The sequence below is a fragment of the Pundamilia nyererei genome, unplaced genomic scaffold, assembly GCF_000239375.1.
Source record: "Pundamilia nyererei isolate P.nyererei 1_Seehausen unplaced genomic scaffold, PunNye1.0 scaffold00258, whole genome shotgun sequence".
Classification (NCBI taxonomy): domain Eukaryota; kingdom Metazoa; phylum Chordata; class Actinopteri; order Cichliformes; family Cichlidae; genus Pundamilia; species Pundamilia nyererei.
Genome location: NW_005187659.1, coordinates 298,039 through 324,309, shown reverse-complemented (window position 1 = coordinate 324,309; position 26,271 = coordinate 298,039). Strand labels below are relative to the sequence as shown.

Genomic DNA, 26,271 nt, shown 5'->3' with positions numbered 1-26,271 from the left:
TGATAGATGTCGAAGTGGTCTGACCAGGCGGAAGTTGTTGTTTACTAATGAGCTATCGCAGCAAGACATCTGCATCTGTTGTATTACTACTACTTAAAAAAGTACAATTAAAAAAACATTGACTGGATGGCATCGTAAATGTGATACACAATGTAGCTGTTGTATTATTGTAGGGTAACAATAGTTGATTATCCACTGTGGATCACTTCCAGTGCGACTGTACTATCCATGCCTCAGGTCATGATTGCCTTAAGTTGTTTGTAGATATTTTGATTTGGGCGACTGCAATGTCATTATGAGCAAATAAATACGGAGACAAGGTCCTTCAACTATAACCAGCTACGTGCCTATTCCACCACAAGGTGGCAGTGTGTAATCGGTAGAGGATTAATCTCAGGCGGTCAATTTGTTCTTGTACAGTATTTACACATGGAAACCCACCATGTCCGCTTTTACCACCAGCTTTTATTGACACTTATTCTGTTATTATATTAATTGGTCAGTGTTTAGCTGTGTGTACAGTCACTGCACAGTTGAATAATGTTTAGAAATAGGCGGGGTTTTTGTTCTTTTCCTTTAGTCTAAATTGTAAAGTACTTCAAATTTCGTGCTGTTCTACAGCAATGAGCTTACATGGGCTGTGCTTTATGTGTACACAACTTCACATACAGGTTTCTGAATCTGATGTAATATCCTGCAGCGCTATGGAAAGACTTGGCAGACATCCCAGCAGCACAGCCTCCTGGGGCTGATTCAGCCAGCGTTCCCACCCAGGAATCCTGGATGTCTGACAGGAAACAGGCCCAAATCTCCCAAGGCCTCTATAAGTCAGCCTCCCCCCTCACCCCAAGCATCCCTCATACCCAGAAAAACCTCTCCCGGGGCTTTTTCTTTATGCTTCTCTCAGACAAGCACTTACAAACAGGCCATCTTCTCCACCACACCCCACTTTAAGCCCCCGCACTCTGTCCTCTGCCCAGCTTCCCATCCTTTTCAGGTCTACCTTTAGCCTTAAAGCAAAGCTATATTTTCATCAGGTAAGATAGCCATGATTAATCACAAAGCAGTATTTGCACAAACAATCACAGGCTTTCATGTTGAGGCTAGTGTTTTTCTGACCTTGTCAGAGCATGTTTGGATTTAATGCTGCATTTTAATTCCTTCTAAGATGGATTCACAATAAAAAAAAAAAAAGAGGCAACTCAGGACATGCAGAAAAGTTGCAGCTGCCACACTGGTTGAGTAAAGCTAAAAATCACACGCACACTTTTTTTCAGTATTTCATTTATTTTTATAAAACTGGAATTAACAAAAAGGCATGTACCTATTAGTGTTTCAGATTGTACCAGTTTAATACAGGAAGCGTGCTACTGGACACACACACACAACTATTGCACACAAGACATTGCATAAAAAAAAGTCATACATACTGTACAAAGACACATACATACAAAACATACACAGTTATTTATATATATATAACATAAAAGTTGGCAAACTCATAGGTACACAGATTTTTAAAAAAAAATGGGGGAAAGGAAACATCACGGAAGCTGCCAAAGTGCGTGTCCATCTAAATTTAGAAGTCAATATAAAAAATAAAATAAAAAAATAAAAACACTGACAGGGAGAAGAGTTTTAATTGTGTGTCCATGAGAAGAAGGTTACAGTAAGCCTAAACAACAGGAACCGGACACTGAAAAAATAGGACTTCCTATGGCTGAGGGAAGTTGCGTGTTGTAGGATGTCAGGGAACGAGGATGAAGCTGACCTCCCAGGAGGGCAGATACCTCCCGTGCGTCTGAAACCGGATCTTCTGCTATTTTGTAGACAAGGTGAGGGGTCTTGAGAAACATGAGACAGGTTTGGATCTTTATTTGCACACGGCTTATGGTTTGCAAATTAAACCAAGATGTTCACAACAAATTCTTGTTCATGGTGCTGTTTGAAAATTCACAGTAAGAGTGATCTACCCTGTTTATCCCACTCTCTGTTTGTCAATGACTTTGTAATTCCAAATGATGGTTAATAATACTGTCGACAATGGGGCACATGCCCCGAACACTTCATACATACATTCAGCCTTTTGCCCCCATGAGGAAGGCACAAACAGAGGCAGCACATTGATTCTATGTTACTACAACACTGCAAGGGCATCTGTTCTTTTAGTTAAAGCTTCTAAACAGCTGTTATTGAGTCAAATTTGCCATCTGTGCCTACTCCCTTAAGGAAATGTGCATTCTGATTAGGCCTTCCTCAACGGAAACTGTTTAGATACAAAAGACAACAGTAAAAGCAAGAGGGGCAGATTATGAGGACAAATGAGGGAAGGGGTGTTAGTGATGGAAGCCGTATCTGGAGTATATCATACATGTTAGCTCTTACAGTCTGAGTTTCATGCATTAAATGTGAGCAGATTACACAAGTTTGTTGTAGTTTATCAAAAGGTACGGTTATATAGGGACTATATAGTCCTGGTTTTGTCAAAGGACTACTTAGTAATTTTGTTTCAGTTGACCACTGCCACTGACTCTGTAAATAATGAGTGATGCAACTTTAAGCTTAATGCATACATATTTCAGTGAGGAAGAGTAATGTGGTTTAATCTTACACAGGGCAGAAATCTCTACAGTAAACTACAAAGTGCAATTTTGCAAGCTTTGCATTGACACAGTTCTTGAAAGTCCCAAACAGCTATTACATAACTATGATATTATGCACATTATTTTTGGCTTTTAAAAGGGTTTAACACATTTAAAAGATGAACATGATCATAGGTATATAAGTGAAAATGGTTTGCTCCACAATCGAGAAAAGTACCCATGAGAACGTTATAGTTTCTCATTTACTACGTTGGTTTCCTCTTGCATTTTTACACCAGCTGCATGGGTGATTTTAATTGCATACCGATTATAAATTCACACAGTATCAATTGTAATGAGAGATTTAAGTCTGTGTCTCAAAGACAGCTTTGTCCCAGCCTCACCCACTTGTCTTAGATCCAGGACGTGCTAGCTTGTTTCTTTTTCTCACACTAATACACATGATATCCTTGGACCCTATCAAACACCCTATCAAACCCTATCAAACACAGGTGGTGCATTCTTTCATAATAGGCATTTTCTGGTGTTCAAGTTTGTTGGTGCAGTGTTCCAGAGAGCTGGAACTCTTTAGAGGAACCAGACAACGTTCAGAAGGCCGCCCACTTTGCAGCACGCCCCAGCAGCAAATCAAACGGAGGAACTCCCTTCTCATGTCCTTACTGCGCAGCGTGTAGATCACTGGGTTAAGCGCAGAATTCAGAGTGGCAATGCAAAAAAAGGTGCTTGATTTGGAGAGGATAGGGCAGGAATATATGCTGCAGGACGAATCCAGAAGGAGAATTGTAAAAGCGGGCAGCCAGCAGACAATGAAGACTCCCACCACTATTGTGACCGTTTTCAAAAGGGAATAAGCTTGTGAGTTGGTTGCTTCCTGGTGGCTGGAGCGTACAATCAAATAGATTTTCACATAGAGGATGACAATAGAGAGTAGTAGGAGGCTGAAAACAGTGACGACAAACACAATGTATTTCTTAGAGTAAAGTGGCAAAACTGCCGAGCATTCAGGGAGGTTGTCGATGCAGTTCCAGCCGATGATGGGGAGTCCTCCGAGAAGGATGGAGGTAACCCAACATGCTCCAATCAGCAGAAACATTCGGCATGTTTTGTTGGAGCCGTATACCTTTACCTTGGTGATAGCGATATAGCGCTCTATAGCTATTGCCAACAGGCTGAAGACTGAAGCTGCCAGAGCAATGAACACTGTGCCTTCCCTGATGAACCACTGTATTGGGAACAGCTCAAATGTCTTTGCCCCTGATAGAAAAATGTTGGCTATATATGCTGAGCCTGCAAGCAGGTCAGAGAATGCAAGGTTACCAATGAAGAAAAACATAGCCGAATGGAACTTCTTGTTGCGGCAGACGGCAGTCAGGACCATCAGATTCTCAAGGATGATGAATGTGCAAAGGATGACGATCAATATTTCGAGACTGGAGGGATGTTCTTTTTTTTTTTTCTCAATTTCTTCCGTCATTTCATCCGCAGTCATGTTTTTAGCATAGGTGTAGTATAAGCGAATCACAGTCTTATTGTAGTACTGGGAATATTTGCTCCCCATGGTGACAGGGTGGCAATGCACAACGGCTTTACGACAAAGATTCATTCACACAGTGTTGTTCAGAGCGTCTATGCCAGTAGTTTCTGCCTTTGAGTAAAGGACAGGAAGGATGCTGGGAGGGAGACTGTCCTACAGTCACGTCTCAGAAGCTCTATGTGGGTCACCTGTAAACACAAAGAAAGAGAGACGGCCAGGATTACTAACAAAGGAAATGTTGTTGCATCGATGTAATAAACTGTGACAAAGAAAATATATATTTTTAGCAAAGCCACGTGCTCAGCAAAGTCAAAACCTAAAGCAAAACAGAGTATCCAGGAAACATGTTAAGTACAGCGGAAACTAGAAAATTCTTACTTATTCTGACTGTAATAACCCAGGAACAGTAGGATGGCGATAAACAAGAGCTTCAAAAATAAAACCTTTTATTGTCAGAAATCCTTGAGTTGCTTTACAGCAAAACAGATGAAAAATAAAGAATTGGGTGCTGCATTTAAACCACAAAGGCAAACCTTGCAGTTTGCAAGGAAAAGAAGTCAACCGCAGAAAGACTTTGCACCTAACCTAAAGAAGAAAAAAAAAGTACTTTAGTTATTAACCTCCACAAGCAGAGATCACCTTCAGGTGAAAGAATAAATGCTTTGTTAGGGCTGGTGCTTAGACAAAGGACTGCACTCCCAGTCTGAAGGGGACATTCCACTAACCCTGTCCAAGCACTCGGCTGTCAACACACGGCATTGTTGTGGGGAGCAGACCATTCCACTCCAGTGAGTTACCTCTTGAAACTTCAGCATAGCATGCGGATCAGCCAGAGCTCTTCATCCTGACAAGCACCAGCCACCCACTTCCAACCAAAAGTTTTGCAGCTAATCAAATAGATACCAGAAAGTTAAAAGTTGGGGCTTTCCTAAGATTTGAAAAACAAGATGTTTTATCTCTACACCACACTTTTACATAATGATTTCTGAATATCATTAGTTTTATGAAAACTGCTGTGGAAAAAATTAACTAATAGGAGAGTTTTATCATGAAATGCCAAAAAACAAGTCCCAGTGTGAACCGCTAAAATGGATTCAAATTACGTTTTTTATGCAACAACAAAACAAAAATGGGCCCCAGCTACAGGATCTAAAATAAAGGAAGGTTGGAAGCTCTGGAAATCTAATTAGAAGTGGAGCCGGTGTTTTAAACCTGTCAAAAGAAATATGATCTCTCTGCAGACTAGCTTTCAGAGTAATTCAACACTGATGCGTCCTTGTCTTTGCTAGGGAAAGGGAAGAACTGAGGTAAGTGTTGGCTAAAGAAGAAATGAGTGGAAACTGGGCCTGGATCTCTTCTCTGTTCTAATAGGCTTTGAATCTAAACCTGAGAGCCTAAAAGATAAAGAAGGAACAAGACAAAGCCAGACAGAGAGAGCATGGATGTGGAACGGCATCTGGACACAAAGGCAGGAATCTGAGACATCGCTGTGACGTGCACATACATACACAAACCCATCAATGCGATGCATTGCATTGCATTGTAACACACTCGGCTAAATGTGACAGTAGTGTTGCAAAGCATCCTCCTTGCATTCAGACAGGTTCAGCGCACAGCTGCTATAGGCTGCCAGTAATAACCAACACACCGTTTCCTTAAGCAGGAACAAAGAACAATAGTCTCCTTCAGTGTGGATAGCATTGGCCTTCAGCCTTAATAAAGGGACAGCATGCTTCCATTTGGCTACAGCAACTGTATCATAGCAGAAATTTACAGCCAAGCACTCCCTTATCCAACTGCTATCAGAAAAGCCGGGTTCCTCCCCATCCCTTTTAGCTCCAGTAATAGACACAAATGGGAGTGTTTGAGCTTAAGCACATGTGGCATCTGCACTCGGGTAATTATATTAGGTTGTATTATTGCAGCCTATAATGAATTAACTCATGAAAAAGAACCTCTGTGTCTCTGCAGTCTCCTGTCTACTAATGGAGAAAAAAAAATTGGGCTGGCTTTGTTTCACCTTGACTTTTTTCTCTCAGCTCTGTCATTTTTTTTTCCTTTCGGTACGGCACTCTTTTTATCTGTTGTGTAGACAGCTCAAGGTCCGCCTGTCACCAAGGAGTTTTTGGCAACTGTCATCAAGGGATTTCACTTCATGTGGGAAAACTTGACGGGCTGGTTTGCCGAGTGCACCGTCTAAATGTGTTAAACCCTGCCCTGTCGCTCTACCTGCAATACAGTATATCACTCAGATGTTTCTACATTGGCTGATCAACACCTGAACCCCCGCCTTCCTGCCCCTTTGTTGAAGCATTTGACCCAGACAGCACTGTCACACTTCCACAATAAGGGTGACAATGCTAAAAAGTGTTGTCATACCATGACTACCAATGTGTCAATTCTTTTAGACTAGATGTGAACACTTGAAATAATAATCACAAGTAATGTCATAAGAGTAGTATAAAACTAAAACCACTCTAGTCATTTTATTAACTGGCTAATATCAGATTTAAATTCCCCAACTCCCTGAAAAATCTTAATTTTCGATTAATTACAGGAAGAGTAGAAACGTTGGCCTATATTTAAATATATTTCTATATATTTCTATATTTGACATATAAACCACATTTCTGTTTATGTGCACGTTTCTGCACTTAAATGCATCGGTGCAATAAAATACATTACAAACCTGCACCTAAACATAATGCATGCACTTTTAGCTTTCACATACAGAAACTATGCATGTGACAAATAAAGAACCTTGAACCTGCACCTTGAAGGTGGAAACCTAGTCTCAACTTTTCTCTGACGCCCCCTCAAGTCATTATAGATTAAAAATTTAATCTGAGGTTGCTTCCAACACATGTACAGCGCATGCAGGTTTTTGAATCAGGTATTTGATGTTTTTCCATCGGAATGACGACAATTTAGTTTTGTTTTTCACAAAGGTGGAGGTGGAGGTGTAGCATGGGTTACCGAAAGACAACATGACATCCTGTCTGGATTTTACAGCAAAGGCCCAACAAGGTGCAAGAGCAGGTGATGAAACAAACGCTGGCAGAGAAGCAACACGTGAATTAAAGACAAAGGAAGCCAAACAAGAGACAGATACCTGTGGCAGGATATCCTATCAGAGAGCTTTGAGATCTGTATCATAATAAATTTCTCATAAATGATGCAAAGGTTCTCACGTAATGTGCCTTTCTCTGCTTTACAGTGTTTGTGATACTTCACAGCTATGTATAGTTTTCACACCACACATGCAAGAAAATGTATGCAGCTGCATTTGACACCGAATTTTTTTTTAAAACTTTATTTAGTGTTGCAGGGATATGCGATGCATCATGAGGCAAGCTACTTTTGAGTGAACATGAACAGAAAAAAAAGGTTCCGATTTTACCATGTAAGCCTTAATTTTTCACAGTTATGAGCATTTTTCGCTTAATAGTGTCTGAAAGATGAGAATTATTATCTTACTTTCATTTTACAGCTTAAATTACAAAATAAGTCCAACAGACCTGTATAAATCTTGGGCCATAAAGGGTTTTAAACATGCAAAGATTGCTGGAGATAGAGCCTGACGGTTGCTCTTGAAAGCAGACTCTTGCTCTCTTTGGATTTTAACAAGAGAAAGAGCTTTGTCTTCATCGTGGCACTGACGGTTGAACAAAAGCTTCAGGTGTTTTTCATTAGAAACACACAAGTCCCAGTTTGCACCAGAAAACAAACAAAGCCTCACTTCCTTGTTAAACCTTCTGCTACCTGGCTCCATTTTCACCAGGGGGAAAGCATTTGAAACTCACAGTGATGCTAAACCTCAACAACACAAAAATATTTCGTTAAAGACCATTTCAGACAACAACAACCATGAACCGTGAATTGAGAAAGTTTATATTTGACTTTTATCTTGGCTGCATTCAAATATGTTTACTGTTTACTTCAAATAATCCTTCAGCGCACTTCATGGTTGAACTGTTTGTGGTCGGAGACATCCTGTGACACATCTTTCTCCATCTGCCTTTCGCACTCCCTGCGAGCAAGATACCGTAGTGGAAACATATACTCAGACCAGCCTCTGCTGTTCAAAACAAACTGTATGAAAAAGTTAATGTGTGGATTCTCAAATGTAATCTCTCTTATATGCAATGTGATCTATCTCAAAGTATGCTATCACGGGTGCACAGGAAGCCTCTGGTGCCGTTATTTTTTTTCTTTCCTGTTCAGTTTCTTGTGTGTTAATTATCAGTGTTAATCTAAAATGTGAGTATGATTTGCTGTAAATTTTAGCCAGAGTGACTTACATCTTGCTTCCTTACTTTCCCACATGCACATTCTACTCTACTGTAAATGAAGATCACCACGTTAAAGTAACAAAGACCTTTGTATATGTGTTTTGTTTGGTTTTTTATTTCGACTGAACTAAAAGCAAAAGCTGTGAACATCCCGCGGAGGTGTGAGCAGAGATTCTTAGAGGGAAAATTCCACATGCAACGCACAGCAAATATCAAAGTTTCCCCCAATGTCAAGTGCTAACATGCCAGACATGGGGGGAAAAAAAACACCTAGCTCCACCACAAGGTTTCACCACTGCTACCACAGATGCTGAAAGGAAGTGACTAAACCATGCTTACAGAGTTCTGTTTTTTTTTTTTTTCTACACTTTTGACTTTCTTAAATTTGATCAGTGATGACATAGGAGCCTTCCTCTTTACACTGACAGGTCAAAACACAAGCCATTTGCACACAGGAGCCCACCAAGACCCCACACCCACCCTTGCATCAAGCCCGCAGAAAAAAGAAAAACACAGGATGGACTGTGTCTGCTGGCAGATGGTTCCAGTCCCTCTTTACCAATCAATCAATCATTCACCGCCAGGCCTCCATGAGGAAAATCATTTTATATCAGCACAGCGATGCTATTGATTGTCTGCTGGCAATTACCAGGAAAAGGCAATTATCCCAGTTTCATGGTTTAACGGGAAAGAGGAGGATGCATGGTGTTGCTGTCACATGACTGTCCCAGACTTTAAACGACAGGGACAGATTCGCTTATTTGAAGTTTAAAGAAAAACAAAAAGGAACAAGAAAAAAAACTGCTTGAACTTATTTCCCCCTCTCTTTCATGCCCAGCTGCACACAAATTCAGCAACAAGACAGATGCAAAAAAAGCTGTGAAAATAAAGAAGTAAACAATTTAAAAATAAATTGGTTTAGGGTCAGTTGAGCGTAAACAACCTCAATTTCCTGTCACGAGAGAGGCCTCTTACTCGTGGTGTGCTGACCTCAAAGGGAAACATGTTACGTGTTACATATTCACCTGTGTGTTCAAGCAGAAAGATTGAATTAGTAGTTGAGGTGTTATGCACACTTTTTCATCTTTTGTCACTTTTGTTATTTCAGTCAAGTCACAAAGATAGGACAGTGTTTTTGACAGTTGTGACAGCTGATATTTTTGGAGAGCAGCAAAATTCACAGACCCTGACAGTCTGTCGATGATTTTACAAACTTACACATAAGCAGGACACATTGGGCCGAGGATAGACAAGTGGAAAAGTGGCAGATATATAGTCGCTTTTGGATCTGTTGTTTTCAAAAGACCAGCATATCACAACGGTGCTACGCATGAAAACTAAAGCAAGTGGAAATGCGAAAAATGAAGGCTTTTAGCAAGCCCAGTAACACGATCAAGAGGCACAACAGACTGGATGAATGTGATAGTTGCTGCAACATGTTACTGTTTGTGTGGAGGGGAACTGAACTGAGGAACAACAACGTTAACAGAACAAAAAAAAACAAAAAAAGCATGGCGAGCAATAACCTAGCTTGCTAAACTATGTCACAGACATCTATATATTACATCCCCTTCTGTCATAAAAACACTAACAAAACACAGAAGTATTTAGCACACATTAGTATCGGTGTCATACCTGCATCATAGCATCAAACGAGAGATAAAACACACAGCAGTTCCGTTTTACTGAAAGGTGAAACAGTTCCTCCTCTTGAGTTTTCACACTATGTTTAAGGTTTAATTTTAGCTCCAAATAGCAAATGTTTGTTTCTCTTTGTTTGCTACTACACCAACATTAATCACGTGCCACTAAAACCTCATATAAGCGCCTAGATATAGGAGAGCTCGTGTCCCCAATACACGAGATCTGGCATATAATTAGGGATTACCCTTTCGCTCGTCAAACAGTTTGACAGTTTGGGCACAGCCTCTTCTGGGGGTCGCAATCTGGCAAGACATCTCAGTGTGGGAAAAAAAAGCATTTTTAGCTCACGTCTTATTGTGTCATTTTTCTGCTCCTTTCTGAAGTCACATCACAGTCTCTGCAGCTTGATAATGCTTTATATATCGTGGCTGTTTGTGTGCTTTAGGGTTCTTCGGGTACCAAGTGAACATAGCTGTAGACAAAGAGCTGCAGAAAGAAGGGCATCGTGCAGCCTCGGGAGCTATAACCATCACCCCCACTGCTGCTGTCCCCTCAGTGCTCCACTCTCTCTACTTGGGGGTGGGGGATCTCCAAAGTCGGCGCCTGAGAGGCAATTACTGTAATACGTTCACCCTCAGACCATCCCTGTCAACTTACGTCTCGTTTTCAAATTGTTCATGTTTTTATATTGCCCCATATTTGCATATTCTCCTTTCATGCGGCTCTCCGATTTGCAGAACCACATAATCCTTACTCTGACACCCCTCAACCCACCTCGTATTTTTTAAACTTCACCACAGAGATCAAAAGACGAGGCCACAAAGAGGTGATCAAATGCACATCAAGAGGGATTTATTTAGCCCACATCTGGAGCAAGCATGTTCTTAAAGCCCCCTATTAAAGACTTCATTACAGCACATAGTGCGCAATCAGTTCGACAGAACTGTGTAGCTCTGCACCAATAGACTACATTCTCAGGCAATACACAAATGAGTATAATGTTTTAATCTTTTCAGAAAATAGCACTATTATTTTAAATTACTTAAATACACACTTAAAGATTATGATTTTCTGAAATACAAAATCTCAGGAAATTTTATAAGACACTTCTCAGAATTTACCCTTCAACATGTGATATGGTTAAACCACTTTTAAAATTGCAAAGCGCAGAATTTGTCGGCGTGCGTGTCTGAAGGTAAGGTAGTGTTAACCACATGGCGCCTTTCTTAGAGATGCTGAACATGTGTGCATCACATATGCGCTCTGCTTTTTTATCTCTGCACTTTGCACAGCTTTCTTTTTTCTTTCTTTTGTGAGTGTCTCTGTGTGTCTTTGTGTGAGTGCGTGTCTGTGTACGGCGGCTTAAACCAGCAATGTACGTGCAGGCAATGCCATGCAACGCAGGCAGAGAAGTGAGGTCAGGATTGGTTGGCCTCTTGTGAGAAACCTCATGTGTGAGAGCGAAATTGAGCGACTTAAGTTTCAATCACCATGTTCCTCTAACACCATCCCATAGTTGGGTTTTTTGTTTGTTTGTTTTTACAATAAGGTGCCTCCTAATGAAAGGTTTTCAGCCCTCTTTAGTTATCTTTTCTCCCAGCTCACTGTTCCTATTATATCCTGTTTCTAGACTTTCAATTCCACCCCTTCTCATGTTCTCTTGGTAACTGTGCAGATGCCGTGAGAGAATTTGAGATTATTTAATGCATCCGGTGCTAGTGACCGCGAGACATGACTGTGTATATCAATGCATGTGTTTGTGTTGATTGGTAGTGCAGAGGGTTCCGTGACTGCGACACTGTGACTGTTTGTTCCACAGATGCTGCAGTGATTTGCAGTGCACTGCACATCATAGCAAACAGTCACGGTACACCAGACCATCATCAGTAACGCAAAAAAAGGTTTACTGCACAATGAACCGCAACAATGTCTGCAGAGTCGAATGCAAAGAGCCACAAAGCCACCCCGACTGCTCCTGTCTAGTGTCCACTGATAAGTTGATAAATTGACAGTGGCTCTCCATCCCTCCCTATGATCGAGTGTAGGAAAACAACTCCAGACTCCTCTGGCAAACAGAGGTCCATTAACCATAGCTCTGTTTTATGGAGAAAAACACGGTTGCCTAGAGAGGGAACATTGTTGTGTCCACACAGCCCTAACTTGTATCCCAGTATTTTATACAGTTTAGGAATGATTGCATTGAATGGCAGCATTTATGTCTTTGAAATCTCCCCAGCATGAGTGCATCATATGTCAAAACGCGAAGAAATATACTTGTGACCTGCAAATGTGTGCCACGGATGTCTAATGTTACACGGTTTCGGCAGTTTCGAAGGTCTGCTTCATATACTGTAGGCATTATATGAGTGCAAATAAATAAACTCAGCAGTTACTAATTTTTCTTTATATACTGCATTATATCCTGGCTCTGGTTAAAGTGGTTTACCACTATGTAATATGTAAACAGCAAACAGTGTAGCTGTTGTGGAACTCTTCAAATAGCAGAAGGCAACTACTTGACTTTGACTTAGACGAGGCACATTTAAATGAAAACGTCTGAGCAGTTATCATTTAAATAAACGGCATCCACTTCTGCCCCGTCTGTCTGTTCAATTGGAGCTGTCTGGCTTCCATCATGACCCAGCTTGTGTTTGGCTGTAGGTTAAGTCCATCATATCTTTCAGCTTGGAAAGACTTAAGCTGAAGCATTTACAGGATAAACAAACTGAATAGCTAGTTTCAATAAAAATGCCCTCACAGTTGGCCATTTTGTCTAACTTTTAAAGCCTGTGAGTGGATATAACAAAAACCTAGCAACCAAAGAAGCTCATTAGGACGAGAGAGAGCAAATTAACTCTCAGCTCCAAACAAAAGGAACAGCTTCAGGAGGCTTTCACTGGCTGAACAGGGCAATTGAAAACCCAAGAAAACTGTCTCCAGCTTCCTCCTGGGTCTGGGGAGGTGGGGTGTTGAAGTAATCCTGTCAAGTTGTCCAGCTGCACAAACAAAGCTGACCGGATAACAAAGACTTCCAAGAGAGAGGAAGAAAGAGGAGGAGGTGGTCTCCAAAACAACAGCATCTTCATATGTACCTGCCCCGAGATCGCGCAAGAGCGAGCCCTGAAAAGGATCAGAAATGAGAAAACCACGACATGACCACACTAATTAAGCCTGCCACGAGGACAGACTGTACGAGGCTGTTGCCTTTCAGTTCATAAATCACGCTGTCCGATCTAAAGACCGATCCAAAGCCACAGGAGTAACCAGAAACCCTGCATTCAATCCATTCGTCATTGTCTCTGAAAGACCCATGTTGCAAGTTTGTCCTGAAAACCATTTTTTTTGCATTGCCACTTATTGGCAGCATCTGAGTATTGTCTCGTCCAAGCTTGAAACTGCAGGAGAATTGGAACAGACTTATCCACACCAGAAAGTGTCAGGAAATCCTGGCATGCTGCTACAAGCATCAGGGCCTGGTCATGGGGGGTCTCATAGTTTGTCCAAGTGGAAAAGGAATGTAAAGAGTCTTTAAAGCTAATGGTTTCTTTCGCTGATTGAAACAGCATTTTAAAATACTCACAGCTATTGTTTCCCCCAACAAAATAAAATCCATATTTGTAAATGTGTTTTTCATAAGAATAATTATTTTTAACTGGAGTGAGTAGGTGTCAGCAAAGAGCAAGCACATCCTTCTATCATTTGTAGCTTTAAAAAAAAAAAAAAAGGCTAAAAGCAAAGCGCACCACATGTATTTCTCTGATCTTAGGCACTCCCAGCTTTGGCTGTGAATCATATAGCAACATGCTGTCAGCTGTGTGTTGTGACTTGCGCCTCGGCAGCTTGCGAACAGAAGTCGTTTATTTTGCTCCAGCTGCCACACCCAAGGAAAGTGTTTTTCACGAAAAAGGACTACCAGCATGAGCGCGTAGAAACCAGATGGCTATCCGCAGACCACTATTAATATCACAGAGAAATCCCAACAGAGGAGTATAAACACAGGCATTGTCCCTCGTTATCTGACATGGTTCCTATTCTTTTTAAATGTATGCATTGACCTCTGACTGCTTTTACTGAACCAGGTAAAAGACAGGGCGCCTCTGGCAGGTCATGCCTCTGATCTTTTAGTGTTGTTATGAGCCTGATCTGACTGAATAAAGCACAGACAACAAAAGGAAAGACAGCTTCCTCAAAGAAAAGCTTTCTTGCTGCTCCCTATTAGTGGACTGCTCCCAGGCCTTAACTGAAATCTGAGCATCCTTCAGGGATCAACGCCACCCACCCACCACCCATTCCCGACTTTATCCCCCTAGTGACCTGTTCCATTAAAAAAAAATCCCACAAATTGAGTTCCCACTGCTAAATTACCATTAATTTATTTATCCATCCATGCACTTATACATCTATTTATTTATTTACCCCATCTATCCGTCTTCATTTCTCACGCTATCCCCACTGAAACGGCTCCCATTACAGAGGGCCACTGAGCACAGTGGGCTGGGTCAGCATCGCACAGATCCTGAACTCATGAGGTAATGGGCTGCTGGTCTGTGTAAATGTCCCTACAGTTTAACATAAAACATTTAAGGTTCCTTTATATAGACTGTTAAGACTAATACCATGTGTGCTTCAACTCTGTGGAAGGCATTTAGCTAGTAATTTGATTGACCCTTTTGTTACTCCTGCCAAGGGATGGGGAAGGGGGTGGGTGAGCGAAGAAGCCCGGCACCAGTCAGGCCTGTGGCGGGTGTTGTTCACGTGCAATGAGCCATGTGGTCGCATGGGACAAACACAGATGGATGGATGGTTGTGTCATGTCCTATCCAAGACATGCTGGGAAACACACCTGAGTCCACAGGTGGTCATGCATGAACCAAATAAACCAAGTCGGTCTTGCGCAACACCTGCATCAATGACCCTGTTGACAGCCTGTGCAACACTTGATAGGGTGACCCTATTGCTGCTGACTGTGTTTCCTTTTCACAACTATTCTCGATGTTATCACAGGAAGATGTGTACTTAATTTTAACCGGCTTCAAGCTATTCAACATTTTCAGACGCTGATTTCTCACGGCATTTCTTCAGCTGGTCCTCGAGATAATATGACCACAGACTTTTGTACTTTCAGACAGCCTCCTAATGAGCACCGCACCGTAGACCGACACACTGACCCAGACCAAGCACAGGACAGAGCATGATGGATGGAGGCTTTTATCTGAGCAATAAACATTATTTGCTCTAGCTTATCATCTTATCTCACTTTAACTTAAGCATTCTCCCAGGATGTCTACTGGACTGCTGACACCTATATCCTTCACTTAAGGATTTACTCATTTGGTCAGTATGAAACAGTATGTGCTGTGCAGTCAGTATGGAACAATATGTGCTGTGTAGTCAGCATGCTCTCAGCATGCGTGATAAGAAAACCTTCGTTAAATTCAAATCCGGATTTGCAAATTCAGGCCACTTACTTGCAGTTCAGCTGCATCGTATTATTAACGTGTATTCAAATTACATTTCCGTTTTAATTCTCACTCTAAACCACCCATAACAATGCACGAGATTCAGTTAAGGCATGCTTGTTGAAGCTATGAGCTAGTTTTCACTGAAAAGTCTATCTCCCAAGCCCATAAGATTAACTCCGGTGCACATGGGGATAATGGGGGCTTTTGTCTTATTATTACATCCTTTCAATACAATGCCTTCTTTAGAGTGACGGATGAACAAGCCCCAACAACATCAGGGGTCACAGCGTGGAGTGGGTGCGGGGTTGAACGGGGGGGGGGGGCACGGCAAGCTGGCTGTTTGGCTGAGCGCGGTTCCCCCTCAGCCTCGTACAGTACAGCTTCCATACATCAGAGTGCACAAACACCCCCACCCGCCCACGTCCAGCTGCCTTGCACGTTATTATTTGACACGACAAATTGTTAATCGTTAAAGGGCGACGTCTAAGAAGCTGTCACGTTGAATCAAATTTAAAGAAGAAGAAAAAAACATCTCGCGCTGTGCTGTAACTGCTTTCTTGGGACACTTGTGAAAGTGCAGAAGTGACGTTTCTTAACTGCGGCCACGCAGCGAGCTGGCATAGGTACTCATGAGTCATTGTGGCATTTTGAAAAGTTTGCCGAGACTTTCCAAGCATTATTGACACGCTTCACTGCTCATGCAATGAGAGGGACCTCGTGGAGTTTAGATAAGTGTCTGTCTCTGATTTTCAAAGTCCGAGCATCTATAAATATCAGCCTGGTGGAGCGATACAATAGTGCGGATCCCCTTTGTTAGGCTGCTGAAGCACATGCTCTTACTTTTTGCTCTTATCTTTAAATGGTGGGATTACTTACCCCATGAGAGATGGTAGATAGCAGAGTAAAGAGACGCTCCGGCAGTTTGATATTTGTCTTCAGGTGTCCTCACGTGTGCGTCAAAGTTCAGCGCCTTCCTCTGTTACTCCAGACCAACGGTGACAATCAAAACTTTGGTAGCGGACCACACGGCGTGCCTTCTCTAGACAGTGGCAAATCCATACCGGTTTGAGAGCCACCACGAAACTGTTCAAAAAGGCGCGATGATCCCCCCACCCCCCAAAAAAGGAGAAGTTATGAAAGTCAAACCAGACTTTTTATGTTAAAAAAGGTTTTAAAAATGAAGAACTAGCAGTTTCTATTCTGTCGATCTAATCCAGTCGGCTGTCTGTCTGTCTGTCTGTCTGTCGGTCTGTCTGCTCTGTGAGAACAACACTGGGCTGTGGAGCGTCAGTGAGGCACTCACGCAATACGCGCTCACACACCCACACACGCGAGACGCGGCGTGGAGTGTATGGAAACGTCATATTCCCACGAAGAGCCGTGAGTCTCGCTTTTGAAATATAAAACTAAAACGAGGCAGTTCTGCGGCCAACAATTAATATGGAAAATGCCCTTTAAGCTGATTTCTGGACCTTTTCTTCACTTTGGAGCGCTCAAATAAAGTCCAGATGTGCCGCCTCCCCACTTCCTCTTTTCCTAACAGATCCCAACACTTTTCAACTGACAGAGGCCAAGTATTCCTGCACTGTGAAACAATAAATACCACCATTTGAGCTGATTTACTGTGTCTTTAATATATTCTTGCTTTGTTTGTTTTTTTTCAGCTGACCTGTTCTCGTTGACTGTTTGTGGTGACTCATGGCTTTTATTTTTTCCATTTATCCCTCAGGTCTGGGCATATAGGCGCAATAAGATGGGTGAGGTGAAGGTAAGTCAGGACTTGTTAGTCAACAGGGCTGTGCCCACAGCTGGCAGGTGTTCGCCCCAGCGAAAAAGCCTCTTTCCAGCCGCAGGAAAGGTAATAATGTCTTCCCAGTCATTATGTTGAAAGCCAAAGTCGTCCCAAGTGGCCATGATGTCATGCGTCTGTGTAAAAGAAGAAGCTGCATTATGTTACTGCAGCAGTTAAACATCAAAAACTGGACTGGATTTTGTGGGATTGTGAGACCAGCGTTTGGGATTGTTGAGACACCCTAAATAAATGTTTTGTTTTGTTTGTTTGTTAAAAAAAAATACAGATTATTTTTTACAATAGAGAAAAGAAAAATCTGAACGACAAGTGAAAGACTTTGGTTGAAACACAGCGAGTCACTTTCAGATACTTTTTCCTGTTAAAAATGACCGCAATCCAAATGGCAGGAAACAGGTGGCATTTGTTCATACTTTTGTGTACCAGAATGTGCTTAATGACATCAGAGAGCATTAAAATGAAAAATGACTACATTGCTCTTATGAAGCCCCCCAATAAGAGTGTATGAGACGTAGCGTGCAACAGCCGTCTTCAGATGAGTCTTTGCCTGTCTGTGTCTACAAGACAGTTTGAACAACCTTGACTCATGCTGCGTCTGCTGATGGTTTACTGGGGTTGAGAAAGATTGTGCAATTCTCTCTCAACACACACATGTCTATCATCCTTGCTGTTGATGGTGTGGGGAAATTACTTTCTCTAAAGAAAAAGAAGAACAACTTGTGACAAAAAACATCAACTTTGCAACACTTCTTTTAACGTTGACTAAATCTTCCAATCTGCAATCCCCAAGTGATGGGGTCAATGCGTAAACGGTCTAGTGGTGTATCTCAAATGCTTTTGTTCTCACGGTCCTTCTTCAGCTAGGTGTTTAATGGCTGTGTAGCAGACAGGCTTTATGGACTGGCTGCTCACTGTCAGAGGGTTTATGATTGGACACTGCTCCACTAAAACTGCCCCGCTGCGGTCTCTCTCTCTGAGCCTTTAGGGGAGGGGTCAAGAGCCCTGACCTCACTTCCTGTTGGGGCTCCTCACAAGCATTCCATTGTCTGTGAGAATGTACATGGGCTCTGGGGACTCTGCACATCTGGCAGCTGTTATTAGCAACCTCCTGTACCCACCCCTAAACCCCCGAAGAAGAGTTCCACATGTGCTCATGGATGTGTGCCCCAAAACACACTTCAAAACCAGCTCTCTCCGATGTTGTTTGCCCTTGTGGTACATTTAAGCGTTTATTCTTGACAATAGGAAGGCGAAATGTTGGGAAACATGTTTGTGTTCTTTCTTGCAGTGTTTTTTAAATAATTGATTTGTGGCTTTCTACAGTCTTACTGTTAAAAGCCAGAGATTAGCTCAATAGAAAGGAGCTTGGTTGAATCTGTCTAACTGTAACCTGAACCTCTAAAGTTTTCTGATTAACACATCACACCTTGTTTGTTATTCCAAAACAAGTAGCAGCTTTGCCAGAGGTTTGTGGGCAAACGCTTTATTGTTTGGGATCTGCTTCTAACTGCTCACCTGCTTCTAGGCAGAATTAGAATCTGCCCTATAGATGCTGTTGTTGTACAGAAAAACAAAAAAGATAAGATGTGAAGACATCTGGTGAAATTTGAGGATTGTAATAGGTGGATTTTTGTTACCTGTGACCTTGTTTATTGTCCGTGCAGAGCAAAGTGAGCTAACAGCCAGTGCTGAAGAGTAACAGAAAGTACTTAATCTGGTAGTTCAACCATTCATACTTCTATTATACATTTTACTACATGTCCTAACTGAAACCTATTTGACATTTAACAAGTCCTGGTACTTTGTAATTTCGATTACTATGCCGTAATGCTTGACGCATTTCTCATTTAACACTATCTGTGACCACACACTTGAACAGTTTATCTGCTAAAAGGTCGGGCATTTCAGAGGCATTGTCACCATGAAAATTCCCTAAAATGCCAATATTAACTAATGCCCAGTTCAGTTACTTGGGTAATTGTGCCTGGTGCAATGCCCTCACCTAGACATCACTGTCTAGAACAAAGGTGATGTATATTATGTACACAAAAGAAAAGTTGATATTCATACTTTGTCATTAAACAAAGAGTGTTTTTGCAAGCTTGAAACTTTCTTGTTAGTTATTATTAGCGTAATTATTTCTTCATATATATATATATATGTATATATATATTTCCTGTGTGTGTGTGTGTGTGTGTGTGTGTGTGTATAGAGAGATAGAGATGGATTTATAGATACAGATTTTCAGTTTGTCTAAATATATTTACAGAGACAAACTGAAAATGTGTCTCATACACAGGAAGCCTTTATAGAGGTGAGTTGCCCTGTGTTTGACTTACCAGAACTGAGGTACTTAGCAGAAGTGGCACGACTGTACAAAGAGAACACAGCGGATTAGCTTTATTACTCATCACTGGAGGTCTTTGTTGTATGGAACCAGAGAACCAAAACTATAAATGAGTCTATGCAGAGGGGCTAAATATGCTATGTTTCTAATTCTTTGAGCACAATTACACCAAGGAAGTCCTTAGTATTGAGCCTGACTGCTCTCTGGCAGCACCGTGTGAGACACAGGGGCTTTCCATCCCATCTGTATCAACATCTGATAGCATGTAAATTCCAGGTACAGATAAACTGTCATAATGTCACAACAACAACAAAAAAAAGATACGTTTTGTATTGTTTTCCAGTAATGAGCGATCTGTTGCTCAAGAAAAAAATTCTGTTAATTAGATTTTGTCGTATTTGCTGTACTGCGTGTTCTTCTTTAAATGGCACTTGATGGGAGTCCTACTATATTTTGTATCTTACATTTATTTTGTATTTTTTATTTTAGGCACTTTGGTGTACTAATTTTTATTCTGGTATTTAAAGATGTATGTAGAGTTTGGTTTTTTTTTTGTTTCAGACTCTTTGTTTTACTCATTATTAGTCTGACAGATGTATATAGAGTTTGTTGGTTGCCTTTTGGTGTATTTTTTGTCTTGGCAAAGCCTTTGAAGCATTTTGAGCTTGTTGTTTGTCTGAAAGGTACTATTGAAAAATTTTGATTGCAAAGAGAAAACAAATATGGAAAGTTGACCACAAGGGAAAGATCTTGCATCACTTCCTCTTCCAAGAAAGAAAAAAAAATCTTCCAGACATTAGAAAAAATCACTGCTAATACCTTCCTCTTTCCTATAAAGATGTTTTACCAATGTGATATGAGTATTTTTAGCTTCTTGAATGTTCCTCAGATGATCGGGACCCATGATCCAGATGAAAAGGTAGTAGCTCATGTGAAACCAACAAAGGATATCTGGCACTTCAGTTCCATAACATGAAGACAATACACAATGACTATCTATGTTTAGCTTATAGTGAAGAACACAAAGCTCTAATAATCACAATCATTGTGAATACAGCATGCAGGCAGACTGCTAGTGGCATATACCTTAGAGCAGGAGTCCTGTCTGGGGTCTAGCAGCTTATCTCTGCCTGCACTCTAAACATCAGACTTAAGTGTTGGCTGTGCCACATGCCTGTGCTGTTCACAGGTTTAGAAGAAATCCGTACACCCTCCATTCACTCCCTGAAAACCTGCAGTGTTATCTTACTGCTTATCTCTGGACCATCTAGAAACTTTTTTTCCCTTCGGCACAAAAGAACTTGATCCGCTCTGTGTGCAGGAGTAAAAATTTGAATAACTGTTCAGGTCACCTTGTCTGCTCATGCACAAAGGAAATATAGACCTTGTGTTATCTGTCAATGTTTATATTTTCTTGGGCATCATTTAATCCTCTGTGTTTGTGACAAAAACGTTACCAGCATTTTCTTTATTCGTGCAAAACTACAATATGCCATTGTTCCACCCATGTGCAGACGTGTCTCTCACATGGGTATAAAGTTACCATAGTTTTATAGCAAGGTTTAAAAAGCTCGTTCCCATGGTCCAGTTTTGCACTGGTCTGTGTACTGGTTACTATGCTTGGGTATTAGTATTGGATGTCCGTTGTATTCATGATTCACTGGTTTGCTGAGGGAAAAGGTGTTTGTGGATAGTAACATGTGGTGCCCACACAGTCGGGAGGGGGGTTAGTCATGACTCTTGTGGCTTCCTGCAGATTAGGACGGTGTTTATAGAGCCCTGCTAAAGTACCCTTAGTAAAACACATTCAAATCCACACACTCATTATTAGTCTTTTCCATTAACATAACTCAAGCCTGTTTTTAATAGCAGGGGCAGCCAAAGGAGAACTGATGCAACTTCTGTCTGCTTTGTGGCCAAACAGTCAATTGTTGGTTGAAACTGAGGGGGATTGTCTGAGATGTGGAAACAGCAAAGTTCAGCATCTGGCAGAGCCAGAGATAGGATCCCTGACATTTAATCTTCAGAGGCTTTGCTAAGGGCACGGTTAAAAATCTGATGTTTTGACCTGAAACCATATGGCAGCCATCAGTGGCAAAGAAGCACAACCCTGACATTTCTTGCTAATTTACTGACTAGAAGTTCAAAAGGTTAGTCAGAGGTTTGAATGAACACGTGGGTGTGTTAGTTTTAGAAAATGGTGATATCAGGACAAAAAAATCAACTCAGTTTTGTCTCTGTTTACGTTGTTATGTGTTTGGAACATGTGATGATAAAAAGATCCGTTTTTGCTTTGAACTGAGATTATTTTAGAAGATGGCATTATGTTTACTATTCTGGGATTCTGCAAATGTGATAAAAACAGATGCTCTCACTCTTCGACCTTGACTGTTGACGTGGGATTCAAAAAAATGCTACGTGCCTGTCATGGTAAGTAACTTCAATGTGTGTGAAGATGTGGTCACAAGAGACAAAGGAAGTCTCTCATTTTTTTGGTTCTCTCATGCAGAAAGAGAGAAAAACAAAAAAACAAAACGCAGACAAAACCAATGGAGCGGTACACTAAACGTGTCTATAGAGAAATCAGAAAAGAGAAGGATGTTAGGTCGTTTGACAGAGGGTAAACTAAGTTTTCCTAAACCAGGTCAAGCACACACTGAAATTTGGCTATTGTACTGCTGAGACAGGGAAACCAGACTCGGTGATTTAATCCCATGTATTTTTGCTTGAGGCCATACGCTGTGTTTTTGTTGTTTTTGTTTGCTTAAGTGCGTCTACAAAGGGTGTTTCTCCTGACGTATGAGTCCAAAGGTGCACATTCTCAAGGAGAAACGGCTCTTTTCCCAAAGGGAAGCTGACTGCCTGGGTCAATGTTGGAGGTCATCAGATAAGATGGATCAGGGGCAGGCCATTACTTTAATCCAGCTGTTCTCTCGCATGACCTTCACCCCTTTAGCTAAAGGTGAGCATTCACAGATCCAAATTTTGTTGTCAAAGTTATAACTTGGGCAATGAAAAAACGATGGAAGTGGAGCAGCAGGAGTCTAAATGTCACACCTCCCTGATACAGCCTGAAGCACCTCTGTCTTTAAAACTGGGACAGACACACATAAACATAAACAGAGCAGGAGACAGCCAGACAGTCACAGAGACATGAGAAGAAACCAAAGTTTGAGAAGGGATCAGGACAAATCTGTAAATTCATTTCTTGTAACACTGCAAAACAAATGAGGTAGTTAACAGTTAGATAAAGCAGGGCATTGTTGAATTCATAAAGTAGAATGATGTATTTTTATTGTCCTTTTTTTTAAATAGTAGCACTCTTTAAATCACCTTTGAACCAGGGAGAAAACCTCAGAGATTTATTGACTCCACACCGTTGCCTCCCCTGTGTCTAAGCTCTACACACCACCCAGGAAGTGATGCTTTGATCAGCACACTGCACGCATTCTTCCCATCATCATCTCACTTCCCTCCCCGGTGTTTGTTATTGGCTGCAGCTGGAACACCTCAAGTCGCTCAGACCTCACTCCATCAGGGTTGCACTGACAAAATACAGCTCAACAAAGCTGGAATAGCTCACCTCTGTTTGATTTTAACTTTCGTTAGAATATAAAGTCCAAGTCAAACCACTAAAGGGTCTGCGGAGTTTCACAGCAAATGCTTTGTTTACGTCTCCCTGTAAAGCATCATCTCTCTGTTACGATAAGCCATCAGAATATGATAGGGGAAAAAATGATGTGTGACGTATGAAACAGAAAACTGGTTGGACAATCCATCCATTTGTCCATAAATGAGTGTGTGTGAGAGGAAAAGTACTGTACATAAATCGGGATTTCCTTGGCAAATGTGTGTGCGCACTTTTAATATTTTGATCAGATTGGAAATAAGCAGCAGCAAAGCAGACTAAAACACAGTCTGTCTATGTTAACACACAGTTAGCACAACTCTGTGGTTAAAACTAGATGTTAAAAAAACAACAACTTTTGGCCTGCCTCCAGTTGTCTGAGGCATCTATTAGAAACGATGAGGCCATTTTCCAGTGAAATTATTTCTCAGTTAACTGTGGTTTCACACCTGTTGATCTCTACTCAGTTACCATGGTAACTCCAGGTAACTCCTGGATAAGACAATAAGCAGTCTGTATTCACCTTCAATATTGCTATAAACTGATATTTATATTTTTATATGGCTTTTATTCTTTGTAATGTTTAACTTTTGGGTGACAGCTCAAAGACAGAGAGGATAAAGAGGGAGAGAAAGCAAGAGACACGAGATGAATGTACATGTAAAAGATCTTTGATTCCCATAACATGGCCATATGGCCAAATATGGATATGATTGATCTTCACTTGTTTTAAATTGTTCTTTGCTTTTGAATGAAAATTCACCTGAAATTTTACAGGTGAGCAACAAGAAAACATGGCTCGCCTGGAGTCTGTGACACAAAATGAGAATATCATCAAATATACGTGACTGCCTAAAAAGGAAGTCTTTCTGTCTGAGTCATTTCACAACTCTGAATATTTTTTAACAGCAAATTTTTATTTCTTTTTTAACAGAACTCGTCTCACTTAACATTCTGTTCACTGTAACACCGATCAGTCAGAATGAGTTGACATGTATGGCAATAGTCTTTCCTGTTATGTTAAATGAGTTGACTTGCTGTAGGGCTTTGAGTGAAAAATGTTTGGGATAACAAACAAAAGTACTTTTCGGGAAGTTAAAAAAGGAAATGGCACTGAAGCCAACAGACATGATGCCCTCACTTCTCACATCCCAGTTCAAAATTTTTTGTCACACTATAAAAAATGGAATAAAGGTGGGGTACATATAGAAATGTACACGTACATATGTTTTAAACATTACAGAAAGATTAAAAGCACTGCTGTGAAGGCACAATATAAACAATACTTAAAAGGATCATTAACTGTGGCTAAAGAATCAACATACTTGCTTAAGAATTGGCAGATCTTCCCACATACAGTACGGTAACTCCTAACTCAATTATCTCTAAGCTAGCTAATGACATCGAGCCATCACTACTCCCTGGTAAAGTCCAAGATGAGACATGATGACTACAGTACGACACCTTCTCTTCAACTTCCCCCTGAAGGAGCTTTCACATGATGATGACTGTTAGCTCATGCTGCTGCTTGCCAGCTGGTCTGGTTTTACTTGCACATGTGTGAGTCATTGCATTAGAGCTTCAACTGTGCACAGTGAAATAAAAAGACTGCTGCATCATTATCTAATCACCCTGCAGGTTTGATAGGGGCAGTATACACTGTTAAGAACAAAATAAAAACCACTCCATCCGGTTGTTGAGGTGGATCATGGGAAATGCAGAGTCAGAGACATTTAAGTATGCGTAATTTGGCAACTTTGCAGCTGCCACAGAGAATGCTCCATAAAACTGACGAATATCGCTGCTGGATAACAAAAAGAAAATGTGGCTTCAATTAACAGCTCGCACAAACTCTTCTGTGACTGGCAGTAATCTCGCTAACCTAAAACAGATTGATTTAGGCATTCCTCCTGATCTGAAAGCACCACCAGGACTAGTGTTTTTGTTCAACTTGAATAACACTATACAGCCAGACTCTCAGATTTTTGTTTATTCTACTGTCTCTTACCAACCGTGGGACTTTAACCTCTATGTCGAAGAACTGTTTCATTTCCAGATCTCTCCTTTAAATCTGCAGGTTCACTCCACTGACTTTCAGTAGCACGGGCAGGCTTTAACATGCAAGAGAAAATGTTCATTAGCTCTGAATACTCACTTTTTCTGAGAAACATGGATTTGATGGCCCTGTAAAATAGTGCTCTTATCCTGGCTTCATACCAGTCTTGCCCCCTTACCCCTTCCGCAGTCAACCCCTACGCCCCATCTGAGCAGCCCCGAATTCCAGGAAAACTTGCAACAAAGTTCTGGCTCGCATTAATCACAGTTCCACTCCCTGTAGAGCACAGAGGGAGAGACATCACCCCCTTCCCTTTCTGTGACCCCCTTCAGCTTCACACACCCACCTTTGACTGTTTTGATGCAGCCAAAAGTAGGAGATGAGAACTTCCTCCCGTTTTACCACAACCTCAACAGGTCTCTGTTTCACTTTGAGTATCTCACAATCTGCTGAGATCTTAACAGCCCCATTTGTCACACCACTGTGGTGACAAAGTCATGCTGCGTCAGTCAGTCTCTCTGCTTTATTTACCTGTTAGTTTTTCTGCATGTGGTCGTATTGTCGTTAACTCTTTATTGCACGCAATCCACTACAATGGTGTTAGCCAGGTCCCACGGGTTGCTACCTCCTGCCAGTTGTTTTATGGTGAACAAACAAGGCAAAGCGTGACTAAAAACTGGTCCAGATGATCCGCTGGAGGGGAGCTCATGTTTCACAAATTTTACACTTAACTGAAAAGCTAATGTGTGCTGAGAAAAAGTTCCATGACACAACACAGTTATGTGAGGAAAGAAAAAAAAAACATGTTATGCAACCACTGTTTCACACTGCTAATATAAAAGATTTTTATTCATTGGCCCGTGTTTAAGCCTAAAAGGAGTGTGTGAGTGCAACG

At 41.3% G+C, this 26,271-nt stretch overlaps 1 protein-coding gene across 2 annotated transcripts; it reads right to left on the bottom strand.

Moving 5' to 3' along the window:
• Window positions 1-1,442: 1,442 nt before the first annotated feature.
• Window positions 1,443-25,581, bottom strand: s1pr2 (sphingosine-1-phosphate receptor 2). Of its 2 annotated transcripts, none has more exons than XM_005749932.2 (2): window positions 25,476-25,581; window positions 1,443-4,325 (listed from the first exon to the last, which is right to left on the bottom strand). In XM_005749932.2, exon 2 carries the CDS (start codon window positions 4,204-4,206, stop codon window positions 3,085-3,087), a length of 1,122 nt encoding a protein of 373 aa, XP_005749989.1. In that variant the 5' UTR covers window positions 4,207-4,325; window positions 25,476-25,581; the 3' UTR covers window positions 1,443-3,084. The 2 variants fall into 2 exon arrangements, with proteins under 2 accessions (XP_005749989.1, XP_005749988.1); XM_005749931.2 differs by lacking the exon at window positions 25,476-25,581 and adding an exon at window positions 16,412-17,043.
• Between the last annotated feature and the right edge of the window lie 690 nt (window positions 25,582-26,271).